At 32.7% G+C, this 16,021-nt stretch overlaps 1 protein-coding gene across 1 annotated transcript; it reads right to left on the reverse strand.

The window, feature by feature from the left end:
• Window positions 1-430: 430 nt before the first annotated feature.
• HELRODRAFT_177097 (hypothetical protein) lies at window positions 431-3,501 on the reverse strand (the record flags this gene model as incomplete). The annotated part of the gene is made up of 6 exons (XM_009025318.1): window positions 431-733; window positions 1,072-1,150; window positions 1,499-1,631; window positions 2,288-2,388; window positions 2,911-3,025; window positions 3,294-3,501. The coding sequence occupies 6 exons, from the start codon at window positions 3,499-3,501 to the stop codon at window positions 431-433; spliced, it is 939 nt and encodes a 312-aa protein (XP_009023566.1).
• Window positions 3,502-16,021: the final 12,520 nt, after the last annotated feature.

A 16,021-nucleotide genomic window follows, 5' to 3' on the forward strand; every position in this document is an offset into this window, starting at 1 on the left:
TTTTTGTCTCAACCAGTCCCATAGTGGTCCACATTTAGAAACCATATGGGGTTGGTTGAGACAAACATATATAATATCAATTTAATTATTGTCACAGTCAATACAAGTAAAAAACTTTGGTGCTTTTTCTTCTAAACCATGGCAGGCATTATGATACCACCTCAAACATGTGACCTGTTAGTTCATTCTATTTGTATCATCAGAATACTTGATCCCACATGTTGAACAAGGAGTCTGGTCTTCATTGGTTCACAGTGCATTTCTTCTATTTTTTTTTTGTTAACTTTTTTAGGATCTGTTATAGTAAAGTCCTTTAATAAACATTTTTTGGCTTTGTCCTTCAATGTAGGTGTTAATTTCCTTTTATTTGTATTATTAGCTTCCAGGAGACCTTTTTCTGGAGTGTCTGTAGCTATGAGACTTCTTCTTTTTATCTACCTATGTTGTTTGTTTTTCTATTCCCTGCTTTTGAATATCCTTTAAACTGCTCCGGCGTTAAAAATGTAACAGGTGCTAGCTGACCAGTATAGCTAGACGTTGAACTAAATTTATTATGAGTAGGATCCAGATGATCTGAAACGGATGGACAAGGCCCACTAAGAGTAGGATCCGGATAAACAGAAACAGGACAAGGTTTATCAAGAGCAGGATCCAAACAAATGATTAGATGTACAAGGTCCACTAAAAGCAGGATCCGGACGATCTGAAACAGCACTCGATAAAAAATCTTCATCTGAAAAGATATTACAGTCAAAAGGATAAATTCCAGTTTTGGCGAATCATAAATACTAGTTGGTTCACCAGGATTTTTTACTAACCATGAGTTTATAGCATCATTGTGAAATTTAGTAAATGAAAAGTACACAGAAACATCCAATGGTTGTACCCGATGAGATGTGTGGGAGGTATTGTAAGAACTACAACACCGTGTTCCCATGAAATATAATTACTAAAGTCATTAAAAATGTTTTCTTTTATCTTCACATTTAACTTTAGCATTAAAACAATGGTTAAACAGAAACATATAGAATCCATTTAAATTAAATTAATTATACAAAATTAGCAGCCAACTTTTGCTAAGTCGATAACTGGAAGAGATAGATGACTTTCATGGTTGTCAAGGATGAGCAACGAAGGATTTTCCAAGGAACTGTAAGAGTGTTTTATGAAATGTTTCATCACTGGCAGAAAAAGTTCTGCAGTCATCCAACCAGTTTTGCCTGCCAATCCAAGCGTCCCAACCGGATCACCTTTCAGCATACACTTTTGAAATCAAACTCGAGGAAAGACCATCGCAGGCGGAAGAAATGTTCCATTTACACAGATTATACAACAACTGGTTACTAAACTCCCTTTATCTGCACTTGTGGCTTGGTTAACTTGTTTCATCCCTTTTGCTTTAACTACTTTTGAACAACGTTTTTGAACATATGTTGTTGCTGTTTCATCTAGATTAAAAATCCTAGAAGGATCTGTCAACTGTGGTGATAACCCTAACTTTTCTAAATTTTTATAAAATTGACCAATGTTGTGTCGGTTAAATGATGTAGTCCGTGAGAGACTACATGTTTCAGGGCTTCTAATACTAAGAGATGGATGCCGCTTCATGAACAACCTAAACCACCCTAAACCTGCGCATTAAGGTCGTTACAACGCTATATGTAAATAAAAAAAATTTCGAAATCTTATCGGGGGAACCCCCTAAATTGTGCCACTTGACTAAAAAATGACATTTGTAAAGTTTTAGCTCAATTGGATAATGCTAACCCGTGCCTCATCGAGGTTGAAATTTCGAAAAAAAATTGGAAAATTTTGAAAAAAAAACGCAGTTTTTGGTTTGTAAAATAAAAACGGTTCACTCTAGAAACATGATTTTGGTTTTATTTTGTTCATTGATTAGTTTTCTTCAAATGTTACTATGATCACTATTTAGCTACAAATACATGACATATTTCTGACATATTTGCATTGTTACAGTTACACATTGAAAAAACGTTGAATTTCTCTATAACACAAAAACACACAATAACTTATAAAGAAATGTTTTTAAAATAACACCGTTGTATCTAAATCACTATTATTAACAAATAAACACATTTTTTATTCATATTATATTGTTTATAGTTGTTATACATCAAATAAATTTCTACTTCAACTCATTGTTCAAAAGGTAGAGGCTCGGATAATGAGGCTTTTGAGCAACCAGGTAATTTTGTCCGACATTCAGCAATTACTTGCAAAAGATATTATTTTTGATCTTCCTCTTTTGTAATACATGAGTTGTAACCTGTTATTAATTTAACACCCCTTTTTGCTGTATCATTTGTAACTTTTAATCCGTCCACAATCTTTTTACTCATTAAATATTCTTCATTATTACCCATAATTCTGGATTGGTATGCAAAAGTTGATCATTAATATTAAATCTTTTTAAAAAATTACTTGATTGTGATGAAATAAAATGGTCCGCATTTTTGTCCAATATTTCTGATACTTCATTTATTTTTATTAGTGGTTTCATATCACTGTAGTCATCAAGTTCTTTATCCTCATTTGCTTGAGATATTAATTTTGTTGCCATTCTCTTTTTTACACAATTACTTAATGAAGCATCGAATAATGAAAAAAACAGCCTGCTCTGAATTGAGGTACTATATGCGGTTGATAAATTTTGAAACTGATATATCTGAGATAAATTTATTGACTTTATTTTAATTTACCAAAGATTTTAACAATTGTAAATCTTGGTTTGGAGCAAGTACAGGTTTCGGGACATCCAACCACACTTTCACATAAATATTTATAATAAATAGGCAAATATCATGGAATCCTTGCTTTTCAAAAATTGTCAGTTGAAACTGTTCTCTGAAAATGTATATTTTCAACGAATATATCGCTTTTGCCATCCACCTTGCGTGATGAAAAGCACTAGGAGCCGCAAACACGATGTTTTCTGACGGAAAGCGTTCTAAAAATATAAGACAAAGATTAATCAATCCTTTGTAATCGCTCCTTGGATGATGAACTGTTAATTGTTATAGAAGATAACTTAAAATTTGACCCGGATTAATCAATTTGCTGGCTACACTCTTATCTTTAACTTCAGATCTAAATTTTTTTATCAATGTTGTTCCATTCAGTTTTAAATTTTTTGAAAATATCCGATTGAGGGCCTGTAGTCTTTCCCATCACAGCATCAAAAACGGATCTCAAAACTACCTCAAAAATGTGGTGGCGACATGGAAGATACAATAATTTTTTCTCCATCAATTGCACTAATAAAACGCAAGCACCTTTAATGCGGCCAGTATTCACGGCAGTTGTGTCAAAGGACATTGCTTGAATCTTGTCAAGTGCACCCCACTTTCCATGTTCTGAATAAACAGATTTTGCAATTGTACTGCCAGCACCATTTTCTAATAGGGGAACTCCAATTAACTCTTCTTCTTCTCCACAGCTAATTAAGACTGCAACTCTTTCAACATTTTCTTTATTTAACATATCTGGAAGTAATTTCCCATCCCAATGTATAACTGCTCCTTACCAAAAATGAGAAATCGTAGAAAAACCAAAAGATTTTAATATTAATACATAAAAACAACATAGAGCACCCGGGTTAGTAATAGTAAATAATTTATTGTGTGTTTTTGTGTTACGGAGAAATTCAACGTTTTTTCAATGTGTAACTGTAACAATGCAAATATGTCAGAAACTATAACTTGTAGCTAAATAGTGATCATAGTAACATTTGAAGAAAACTAATCAATGAACAAAATAAAACCAAAATCATGTTTCTAGAGTGAACCGTTTTTATTTTACAAACAAAAAACTGCGTTTTTTTTCAAAATTTTCCAATTTTTTTTCGAAATTTCAACCTCGATGAGGCACGGGTTAGCATTATCCAATTGAGCTAAAACTTTACAAATGTCATTTTTTAGTCAAGTGGCACAATTTAGGGGGTTCCCCCGATAAGATTTTGAAAAAAAATTTCTTGTGACCACCCTACTGTGTTTTCATTCTTCAGTTTTCCATGTTGTTGGAAATCTAATTCCATTAATTTTGGCCATCCCGTATGCAATTTTTTTTACATTCTTTTGTTGAAATTCCATACATCATTTTTGAACTTGTCAAGATATATTATTCCAGACTTTTTTCCTGTTCTGTTGTAAATATTCTTCGAGTTGCATAGTTTGGTTTGAATTTGACAATTTCTCCAGGATGCGCAGTTGATGCTTTTGTGACATAGCGGGCCAATGTTTGGAATGACAAGCCATGAACATGAGCTATCTTTTGTAAAGAACCACCATCCATTCTTTGCCTACAGGATGACGCATGGTTTCTTCAGAAAACATGCCATTGCTGGTTTTTCTTAACTTATTTCTCATTTTTGTCTGCAAATCAATTATTATAATAATAATATAATCATTTAATAATTATTCTATTAATTAAGAAATCATGTTTAACATCAATTTTGTTATTGTCTCAAGGTACCCCATACGTCTCACTGTGGTCCATCATTGTTGTCTCTAGGTACCTCACACAGTCGTCGACATAATTATTCGACGTAGTGCCAAAACCAATTGGAATAAAAATTTGGCTTCTATATGAACTAATTTCTTATTGAAACGTCAAACTTTCATGTAGGAGTGATCACAGTATCATTACAAATAATTGAACCATTACATTCCAAACCAAATATTAACATGTCTAGAAATCTGTCAAAAGATCAAAAATCAGAATTAAAAAACGCAACTCACGATTTTCGTCGCAGAAAATTATATTGTTAACTACCGGTCCTACTAAAGTACAGATTACGTTAACTCTAAAGAAAAAATTATGTACCGCTTAACAATTATTTGATTTGTCTCACTGTACCCCGTGTCTCAACGTACCCCACCCTTCCCTACTCTTTGCCTTGCTCTTGACCTTTCCTCTGCTTTTGATACTATTCTCTTGAGGCTGCTAAATTTTTCTTTTAATATTACTGATTTTTGTCTATCTTGGTTTTCTTCTTATCTCTGTAATCGTTTTTCTTCTGTTGTTCTCAATAATACTACTTTTAACTCCTCTACTCTTTCTTTCGGGGTACCTCGGGGTTCTATCCTTGGCCCTCTTCTATTTACCTACCTTGTATTATTAATAACTTTTTTTTCACTACTCAACTATATGCTAATAATTCTTATATTTTTACTTCTTTTCCTCCATCTAATCTCAATAGTGTTCTTCATGATCTATCTCTATGTCTTTTTTCAATTATTGCTTGGTATGACTCTATGTGTCTTAAACTTAATCTTTCTAAATTTGAATTAATTTGTTTTAATAAATTACTATTCCTCCTGATTCTCAAACGTTTGATGTTTCTCATAAGTTTCGTAGTCTAGGCTATATCTTTGATTTTAGTATGTCTTTTTCTTCTCAGATTAATAGTGTTGCTAGAATAAAAAATAAAAAGACTACGTAGAATAAAAAAACTTTTGCTTTTGTTGATGATCCTACTCTTCTCCTTCTTGTTACTTCGTTAGTCTTATTTAGGATTGATTATTGTAACTCGCTCTACTATGGTCTTCCTGGTTCTATACTCTATCCTTTAAGTAAAGTTTTTAACTCTGCTGCTCGTCTATTTGCAAGTGCCCCTTTCTTTTATCATGCATCTCCAGATCATGTTCTCTTGCACTGGCTACCTATAAAATTAAGAATAATTTTTTAAATTTGCACACAAATATCAATCTAAATTATTTCCTAAGTAATTATCAGAGCGCTGTTGAACATTGCGGAAATAGCGCTTTACAAAAAAATTGATTGATTGGTTGATTGATTGGTTGGTTGGTGGGTTGATTGATTGATTGATTTGTTGGTTGGTTGATTGATTGATTGATTGATTGATTGATTGATTGATTGATTGATTGATTGATTGATTGATTGATTGATTGATTGATTGATTGATTGATTGATTGATTGATTGATTGATTGATTGATTGATTGATTGATTGATTGATTGATTGATTGATTGATTGATTGATTGATTGATTGATTGATTGATTGATTGATTGATTGATTGATTGATTGATTGATTGATTGATTGATTGATTGATTGATTGATTGATTGATTGATTGATTGATTGATTGATTGATTGATTGATTGATTGATTGATTGATTGATTGATTGGTTGATTGATTGATTGATTGATTGATTGATTGATTGATTGATTGATATATAACGATTGCAATGATGATGATGAGCCTATTTAGTGTTTGAAAACACATGCTATACAACTACTCCAAACAAAAGTAAGACTCAATGCTCTTCAAGACGTTCCAACACTTTTGAATCCAGTCATGAAAAGATTATTCTTCATACCACCCAACAAAAAAAACAAGCCATTGAAACACTACAAAACTTGGAAGGTCGAATAGGGAAAAGGTTAGGAAATCTAACAACTTTGAACCTTTACCAAAAAATTAGTATTGTTGATTTCACAGAGTTGCATGATCCAGATGAATTATCAGAATATCTCAACTATAAAAGTTGAAAAAGATATTGACCCAGTCACATTTTGTAAAGAAAAAAAACTTGTATATCTTTTACTTTATGAAGTAGCTTGTCAAATTTTATGCATGCCAGCAACTTCATCTGCTAGTGAACGTGTCTTCAGCATTGCAGGTCGAATATTGCAGTGTTAATAATTTGTTATTTTTACATAGCAACATTTAATTGTTTAGTTATAACCAAACAATTAAGCACATGATATATATAGATTATATCATATATTGGAAATTCTTAATTATCGATACATATTCCATGTGACAAGAGGGCCGTAATAATTTTATAATCGTTGATAATTTTGCCATCTTTTTTGAAAACAAACATGTTTCGGGTAAAGTCTTAGCACTCCATGTTTCGTAGGTGTCATGAGCAATGTTAATTCAATTATAAAAATTGCTAACAATTGCTTGGAGGTTCAAAAATATTTATTAACGTATAAGTTGTCCCAGGATTACTTAATTACTAATGCTGTTCATTTTGTGTTAACAGATGTGAATATTTTCAGACAGCCTCTAATAATAGAAATATATCTAGTGATGTACCGCGAAAAGCATCAAAGATGATCAAAGGCCTTAAAAAACTTTAATGCAAATATAGATTGAGAGAATGTGAACTGACTACTCTAAAAAAGGAGATGCAGAGGAAATATGATACTGACATACACACTGTTACCAGATTTTCCATTTGAGGCTAGAAAAGAACTACGACGGTCAAATCAAACAAAGATTTTTTAGCCGCAGGGTAGTAAACACCTGAAATGAGGAATGACAAAATGGTTTCCGTGGAATCTACAGTTTTGAGGTCAAGCTCGGACGACTCGGATATTAAGACAATTAATTGGCTATGGTTCTCACACAGACACTGGTCTATTGAATCACTATAAACCATGCTATATTATGTTATATATAATAAATACTAATACATTACATATATAGAGAATAAAATCTTTTTCTTCTTCTTGTGTCTTATCTTTTTAGAACATTGGTGATCATCGACCTCCACAAAATCCGATTTTTAACACTTTGTAGCAGTTGAAATATGATGATATTCCACAAGTAACACAAGGACTTCACGAATGTTATTTGTTGTTGACCGCTATCTCTTCTCGCTTTCTAGTAGTTGTTAGATTTTCCATTCCCTCCTTCCGCATGATGGGCGGAAAAACTTTAACTGCCCCGTCGAATTATCTGTAGTAATTTCTTCTTTATAATAATTTTTTATAATTCTTTTCAAAAAAACCACATCTCAGCAGCGTTAATTTTTTTCCATTTCTTTAAAAATTGTCCAGGACTCAGAGCCGTACGTAAGCACAAAAAAATGTAACATTCTAACAGGTTTAATTTTGTTGATATTCTGATTTTACTGTTGGCAAAGATGTTTTTCCTGAATATTAATCTTTTGCTATAGCTATTCTTCGTTTGATATCCATATCACCTTTGCAACCTGAGGTAATCAGACCTCCGAAATAATTGAAGTTGTTGATGTTAAGTTTTATGTTTTATTTTTAAAACATTATGATATAAAGTTATTTTCTTTTGGCTAAAAGTTCTTTTGCTTTGTATGTAAATTTACATTTTGTTGTTCCGGTTGATAATAAACGAGTCAAAAACGTTTCTAAGTTTCATTTCTTCTTTTAATGTCTTTTAATATTATACTAATATCAATTAATTAAACGATCTACGTTACAAGATATTTAACAAGTTATGGGACCTTTCGTTGTTTTTAACAATTAAATGATTTGGCAAAAACATTTAGAATAAAGAAATATCGGAAGATTTTTTTTTGAAGACTGAAGTGAAGAGAAAACACGTGCTTCCTCATTCTCTTAAAGTCGATATTTTGCTTCTAATTAAAAAGGTCAAATTGAAAGACAAGAAAGAAATGGATCTAACAAAAGTGCAAATCAAACACCTAGAAGGCAAAAGTAATTGGTTGAACTGGAAATCAAGAGTTTGTATAATTGTATAATACTACGTGGCTTTTCTGATGCAATGGACGTAGTAAATGGCAAATTAAAAAGTCCAGATGAATTAAACGATGGCTCAAATGAAGATGAATTAGCAAAATATTAAACTGCTTTGAACAAATTCAATAAGGCACTAATTTCCTCACTCTTTGCTCCTGTGATCTCAAAACTTGCTAGTCTTTCTTTTAGCAAAGGTGTTTTTCTTACCACTTTTAAAACTGCCCAAGTTTATCCACTCTTAAAAAAATCTAATCTTGATCCATAGGACCCCTCAAACTATCGCCTCATCTCAAACTTGTCTTCTTTTTCTAAAATTCTTAAACAGTTGGCTTTAAACAGAATCCTCTTCTTCAAATTTTCCCCCTTTCCAGTCTGCGTATTGCCCTGGCTTCTCCACTGAAACTGTATTTCTCCATTTATATGATAATCTAACTAAAATTTGTGGTAACGGGAGCTGTGCTGCTATGATCTGTTTGAACCTACCTTTGGCCTTTGACACGATTAATCATCAAATACTCCTTGAAAGACTAAAAATGGGGTTTGGCGTCGCTGACACAGCTTTGTCCTGGTCCAGTTCATATTTTTCAAATCGCCTCCAATTTATTAAACTTGGCACACAGGTCTCTTCTGTTTTTTGCTTATCTACCGGAGTTTCTCAGGGTTCTGTATTAGGACCAATGCTTTTCACCATTTATACTAGTCCCTTTTCTGACATCTTTAATAATTATGGCTCATCCTTTCATCAATATGCTGATGAAACAAGTATAGTATCTGAAATCTACCACCGAAATATCACTTCTCAACTCGATAGACTTAACTCTAGTGTCTCATCAATAAAGGATTGGCATTCACTTAATTTCTTTTAACTAAATGCCCAAAAATCTGAAATAATTTTTTTTGGCACACCACAGCAACTCACAAAATATTTTCCACCCTCCAACGTGACAATTGCTGGATTAAGCCTGTCTGCATCAACAAGTCTTAAACTTCAAGGTATTACTCTTGATCTGTCTCTAAAAAGAACACACTTTTGCTTTCATCAAAATATGTAATTACATTGTTTGGTCTATTCGACCTTTTCTCACAGTCGAAATGGCTTCCACGCTAGCACGCTGCTTTGTATTATCTCGCCTTGACAACTGCAACTTTCTGTTATATGGCACTCCGGCGTACCTAATTTCCTCTCTTCAGATCATTCAAAACAGATTAGCCAAACTTGTTTTAGAATTACTTCGTTTATCTTTTAGTTGAACACTTTTTGCTCACCTGCACTGGCTGCCGATTAATCAGCGCCTTAAGTATAAAATTTCTGTCATCACATATAAAACACTCTACACATCTCAACCATCATATCTTTACAAACTCATTAGCCTTCGCTCATCGCCATCACCTTCGTCTGCCGTCATCATTGCAACTGCATCAACCAGTCAATACATCAGCTCTCGTCAATAAAGGCTTTTCACATTGCTCACCATCAGTATGGAACAGTTTGCCACTCATCATCCGTCAACAATCATCAATAAAAACGTTTAAAAAGCGATTGAAGCAGCATCTGTTTGAACAAGCCTTTGGTGGCCGTGCTGACACTTGTTTATCCGAGCGCCTCTGACGCTATGCATAGGGCGCTCATAAATTACATTATTATTATTATTATTACGAGACAAACTTTACCTCATCCAAACTCTACAAACAAGAAAAATACAATAAGAATCTCAAAAATGATTTGTCAAATGATTATTTAAATTTTAATGTTTTAATTAAAACTTTTGAGATTAGTCCTATAGGTTTCTACAATCTTTTTAAATTGTCATTAATCGATTTAACTTGGCCAGACATTTTAAAGGATAACCTAACAAATTGTGCAATTAGTTCATCGTATGCAATATACTGTGAAAGGAACAAAACATGAACAATTTTTTGTATCATTTTTTATCATCCTTTTACTCTAATATGAATGATGAGAATTGATGACTATAATCATTTATATATTTATGAAATTTGATTATAGATTTTTGAGGTTCAATAATAAAAAGTGTTTCCATTATTATTATTATTATTATTATTATAAAGCAGATTGTAATGCTATGATAATTTTGCCAAATAATATGACCGATGAAACGTATGAAAAAGTTCGTTCATTTAGTAATGCCAGAGATGTTTGGCTAGAACTTTATAGATTGTATGATGAAGTAAATGAAGATAAAGCATACAATTTATGCATGAAGTTCTTCAGTTACAAAATGGATGAAAGTGATGATGTTGTCTCTCATGTTAAAAAACTCAAGAATCTTTGGAAAGGTTTAAATGTCGAGTTATGATGTCCTGGTCCAGTTCATATTTTTTCACATTGCTCACCATCAATATGAAACTTTCTGCCTCAAATTTATTAAACTTGGCACACAGGTCTCTTCTGTTTTTTGCTTATCTACCGGAGTTCCTCATGGTTCTATATTAGGACCAATGCTTTTCACCATTTATACTAGTCCCTTTTCTGACATCTTTAATAATTATGGCTTATCCTTCCATCAATATGCTGATGACACAAGTATAGTATCTGAAAACTTTGCCAGAAAAATATTTCTCATTTGCTGCAAGTTGGAGATTGTCAAACAAAACTAAAAAAAAATTAGTTGAAACACTCACAGATCAATTGTGTAGCTCTGAAAGATCTTTGGAAGGAAAAACTGAAAGTAATAAAATATTATTTGTCAAAGCAACAAATGAAAAGAGATCTCAAAACATGGAAGGTCAGAAACAAGATAAATTTGTCAGCAAATCAAAGCGGCTGATACTGCAAATTGTAAAAAATTGTGAAAAATGGCATTCCGATGGTAAACCAGCAAAACCAAGAAAAAACAATCTACGCGATGACAATAAAAAATCACTAGTTGTTATGGAATCAAGTGTTTTTGCAATTGATGAGTTAGCGTACACTGGAGAATAGTTTTTTGACAATGGTGCAACGTGTCATCTAACTTTCTGAAGAGACTTATTTCAAAGTTTTGAAAAATTTTCTCAACCGAGTAAAATATATGTTGCAAATGTAGAAGCTTTTGAAAAAGAAATTGTTCATTTTCAAGTGAAAGTGAATAATAAATGGCTAACAGTTTAATTCAAAAATATCTGGTATGTGCCAAAAGTAAAAAGAAACTTGTTCTCAGTACTTGCAACTCAAGATAAGAACAGAAATAGCTTTTTTGTTTCAACCTCAAGAAGTAGTCATCTACTTATTGACAATGTGATAAATTTTGTTGGAATAAAAAACAATAATGGAGGTTTGTTCAAACTTGTAGCAAAAACTGTTAGACCGTTGAATTCTGAAGTTGAAGTTAACTCTGTCAATGATCAAGATGCATTGCAGTTATACTATGAGCGAATCGGACATCAGAATAAGAAACATGCTAAAATAGTCATGAAACGTGAACTAAACATCGATAAACATGTAGACAGTGAAGGATGTGTCTATGGAAAGTTACATCGATTGAAATTTGGTACTCGAGTAAACGCATCAAGACCAGGAGAATTTATTTACACTGATGTATGTGGTTCTTTTTGCTTCTCATTTCAAAATTTCAGATACTCTGTTTCGTTCAAAGATGATTTCACAGGCTACAGATTTGTTTACCTTGTAAAACAAAAATCAGATGTACCAGAAAGAGTCAGACAAATGCTTGCAGAGTCAAGATCAGCTGGTCATAAGGTCTCAAAAGTATTAAGTGACAATAGAGGTGAATTTGACAACAAAGATGTCAGATCAATTTTGCAAAAATAAGGAGTTAGACATCGCTTAACTATGCCTTATATACCTCAACAGAATGGTTGCAGCGAGCGTGATAATCGAACGCTAGTTGAAGCAGCAAGAGCTATGAAACTGGCTCATGAAGAACTGCCTCAGGTCCTTTGGGCTGAATTAGTTAATACTGCTGCTTAATTACTCAACCGAACTGGACCATCTACTGTAGAAGGAAAATAACCATATGAATTGTGGTTTAACAAGAAACCTAAGATAACACATCTACGAATCATTGGTTCATATTCCTATGCAGAAACGACGAAAAATGGATACTAAAGCTGTAAAGGGTATTTTTGTTGGTCATGAAGGTGATGGCTACAAAATTTTTGTTCAGTCAGAAAATAAAATGCTTTGATCAAGAGATGTTATTTTTGATGAGAAGGTTGTTAAACCAAATTCAGTGATTTTGCAAGAAGAAAGTTGTTCAGATGATACAGTTTCGAATGATGATGAAATCAAAAAGGATAATAAAGAAACTTTAATTAAAAAAAGTATTTCAACTGATGAAGATGTTCACAACTGTAGTTCAGTTCATCTGATGAAAAAGATCAATCTGATTGTTGTAATCAAAAGATCAAAGGTATGGTTTTACGTGACAGGAATAATATCAAAAGGCCATCTCGTTATGATCCTTTTGCTATGTCTGCATTTTGTGAAAAATTTGAACCAGATAGCTACAAAGATTCCATTCAAGATGATGAAAAAGATGAATGGTTTAAAGCCATGAACAGTGAAATGCAGTCATTCGAGGAAAATCAAACCTGGGATTTGATAAATCTTTCAAAAGGTCATAAGGCAAATGGGTAAAACACAATGCAGATGGTTCTGTTGAACGTTTTAAAGCTAGTGGTAAAAGGTTTTTTGCAAAAAAAAGGGAATTGACTATGAAAAAACCTATAGTCCTGTGGTCAGAAGTTCAACTATAAGAACACTATTAAGTGTTGCTGCAAATGAAAAGATATCACTCATGCAGTTTGATGTGTCTCCTGCATTTTTATACAGCAAACTAGATGAAGATATCTACATGGAGCAGAAAAAGTCTGTAAACTCAATCAAAGTCTCTATGGACTTAAACAAGTTTCAAAATGTTGGAACAAACGCTTTGCTAAATTCTTGAAAAAAGACATTTAAAACAAATCGATGCAAATACTTGTTTGTTCATTAGAATACACGATGGAAAGAAACTCAAACTTGCACTGTATGTTGATGATGGACTAGTTGCAAGAACCGATAAAGAAGAACTAACAAATTTTGAAAAAGAATTAAAGTCAGAATTCAAGATAACATCTTAGAAATTAATCAAGATGAGAAGGGAAATATTAAAGTCCATCAGTCATCGTATAAAAGGATGATTCTTGAAAGGTTTGGGACGAGCCAGTGTAAACCCTGTACAACTCCAATTACAAAATCTGAAAAATTCGATGAAGACAAAAACGAACACGAGAAAGTGAAATTTCTTTACAGATCAGCAGTTGGTGCATTGATGTACTTGATGACGGGAACAAGACCAGATATTGCATATTCAGTTGGAGTAGCATCCAGAAGTTAGAAAAAGATCATACCGACATACCGACATCAGCAAGTCACAGCTGATGTCGGTATTGTTTACAAGTCTGGTCAAAACAATACACTAGTAGCCTATAGTGATGCAGATCATGGAGGAGATAAATCTTGTGGAAGATCGACATCAGGTGTAATCTGTATGTTTAGAGAAAGCGTGATCAGTTGGTTTAGCCAACGTCAACCCTCAGTTGCGATTTCAACTATCGAAGCAGAAATCTTTGCCGCAAGTGAAGCAGCTCGTGAAGTGGTATGGCTCAAACGATTGTTGAACGACATTGTAGATCTAAAGAAAAAGCCAGAAGTTTTTGTCGACAATGGAGCAGCGATTCGTTTAGCACATAATTACGAACTTCACAGAAGAACAAAACATATCCACATTAGACACTTTTTTTGTCAGAGAAAAGGTTGCAGAAAAAGAAGTTTCGACAGAACTTCTAGTTGATGATGCTCTAACAAAACCAATGGTAGGACCAAGACTTAAGAATCTGATGTGTGAAATAGGTCTTCAGAACATTTATGTTAAGGTCATCTAATGTTTTTAAATAAAATGAGGAGGTGTTAAGTTTTGTTTTATTTTTAAAACATTATGATATACATTTATTTTCTTTCGGCTAAATATTCTTTTGCTTTGTATGTAAATTCAGTTTTTGTTGTTCCGGTTGATAATAAATGAATCAAAAATGTTTCTAAGTTTAATTTCTTCTTTTAATGTCTTTCAATATTATATTAATATCAATTAATTAAACGATCTACGTTACAAGAAATTTAACAGTTGACTTGTTTCACCTGTTTACCAATAATGATTTTGAAGCCGATTGGGGCGATTTTGCATTTTTTGCATTGCTGTTAATATGCAAGCCAGGATGCAAGCCTTTAATCACTTTTAAAAAACAGAATGAAAACAATTGTTTGCAGTTTTTCCATTGATTCCGCTATAAGAGCTGTAACATCAACATAATTTACATTGTTTATATTCACTCTTCAAAGTGTCTTTTTCATCAATGCCCGATCTTCCAATATTTTCACAAGCTCAACGGTTATCATGCTGTCAAAAGCTTTCGAGTAATCGACAAAACATATAAACAAGTCTTTCTTCATTTCAATGGTTCGTTCACTAATCGTTCGTAGCATAAAGATAGAGTTTCTTGTGCCAGAAACTTTGACAAAACCACATTGGACATTTGAAATTTTAGATCTGATTTTGTTTTGTGCTCCTATCAATATAATTCTCTAGAAAAATTTTGTGAAATGACTCATCAAGCTGATTTTTTACATGTAGCTCACATTCGGTTGCATTGGGTTTTTTAGACAATGCAATAAACATTGATTTGGATGAATCTTCAGGAATTTTTCCGCTGTTATATATCTCATTCAAAATTTTTTTCACTTTCTCGATGCTAAATTCATCAAAAAATTTAATTTCTTTAGATCTATTTTATCTGAGCTTGGTGCTTTATTTGATTTCAGTTTGGAAAGAACGACAAGAACTTCGATCTATGTATCTTTGGTCCTTTTACGTCTTTTTAAATTGGAAACTTTTCACCAGAGATATCATCAAAAAGATCATTAATGTATTTAGCCCGTCTTTCAAGTACTTTTTCTTTCCCCAAGATTACTTTTACGGATTTAACATTTAGGCATCCAGAAACGGTACAGTGATTTTTTTCCAGTGATTTCTTTGATGTTTTTATTCATTGCATTTGTAAAACTCTTTTTGATCTTTTTAATGATTTCGCCTTGTCATCTAACAATTTTTATTTTGCCTCCATGCACATTTTTTTTTATTGTTTTGTCCAGCCTTTTGTATCCGTCAGGATTGCAGTCTTTCACCTTCCTCCGTTTATTCATCATACGATACTGTTATCCATTTTTGACCTCTTCTTTGCTTCTTCACAGGTATAACTTCTTTTGATGATTCTGGGATGGCATCTCAAAGTATTTCATATTTTGAGTTATTTACGTTTTCCTTCAATAAACGAAAAAGATTCCGTACTTCAGCGTTATACTTTACTTTAATCACATCATTCTGTAACAGACTGACAAAATTCAAACGTGTTGTAGCCACTTAATTTTTGATTTTTTCAAACGTCATCTTAATTTTACAACATCTGGGTTATGGTCACTACCACAATCAGCTCATTGTAAAAAAAATATT

The sequence above is a fragment of the Helobdella robusta genome, assembly GCF_000326865.2.
Source record: "Helobdella robusta unplaced genomic scaffold HELROscaffold_41, whole genome shotgun sequence".
NCBI lineage: Eukaryota > Metazoa > Annelida > Clitellata > Rhynchobdellida > Glossiphoniidae > Helobdella > Helobdella robusta.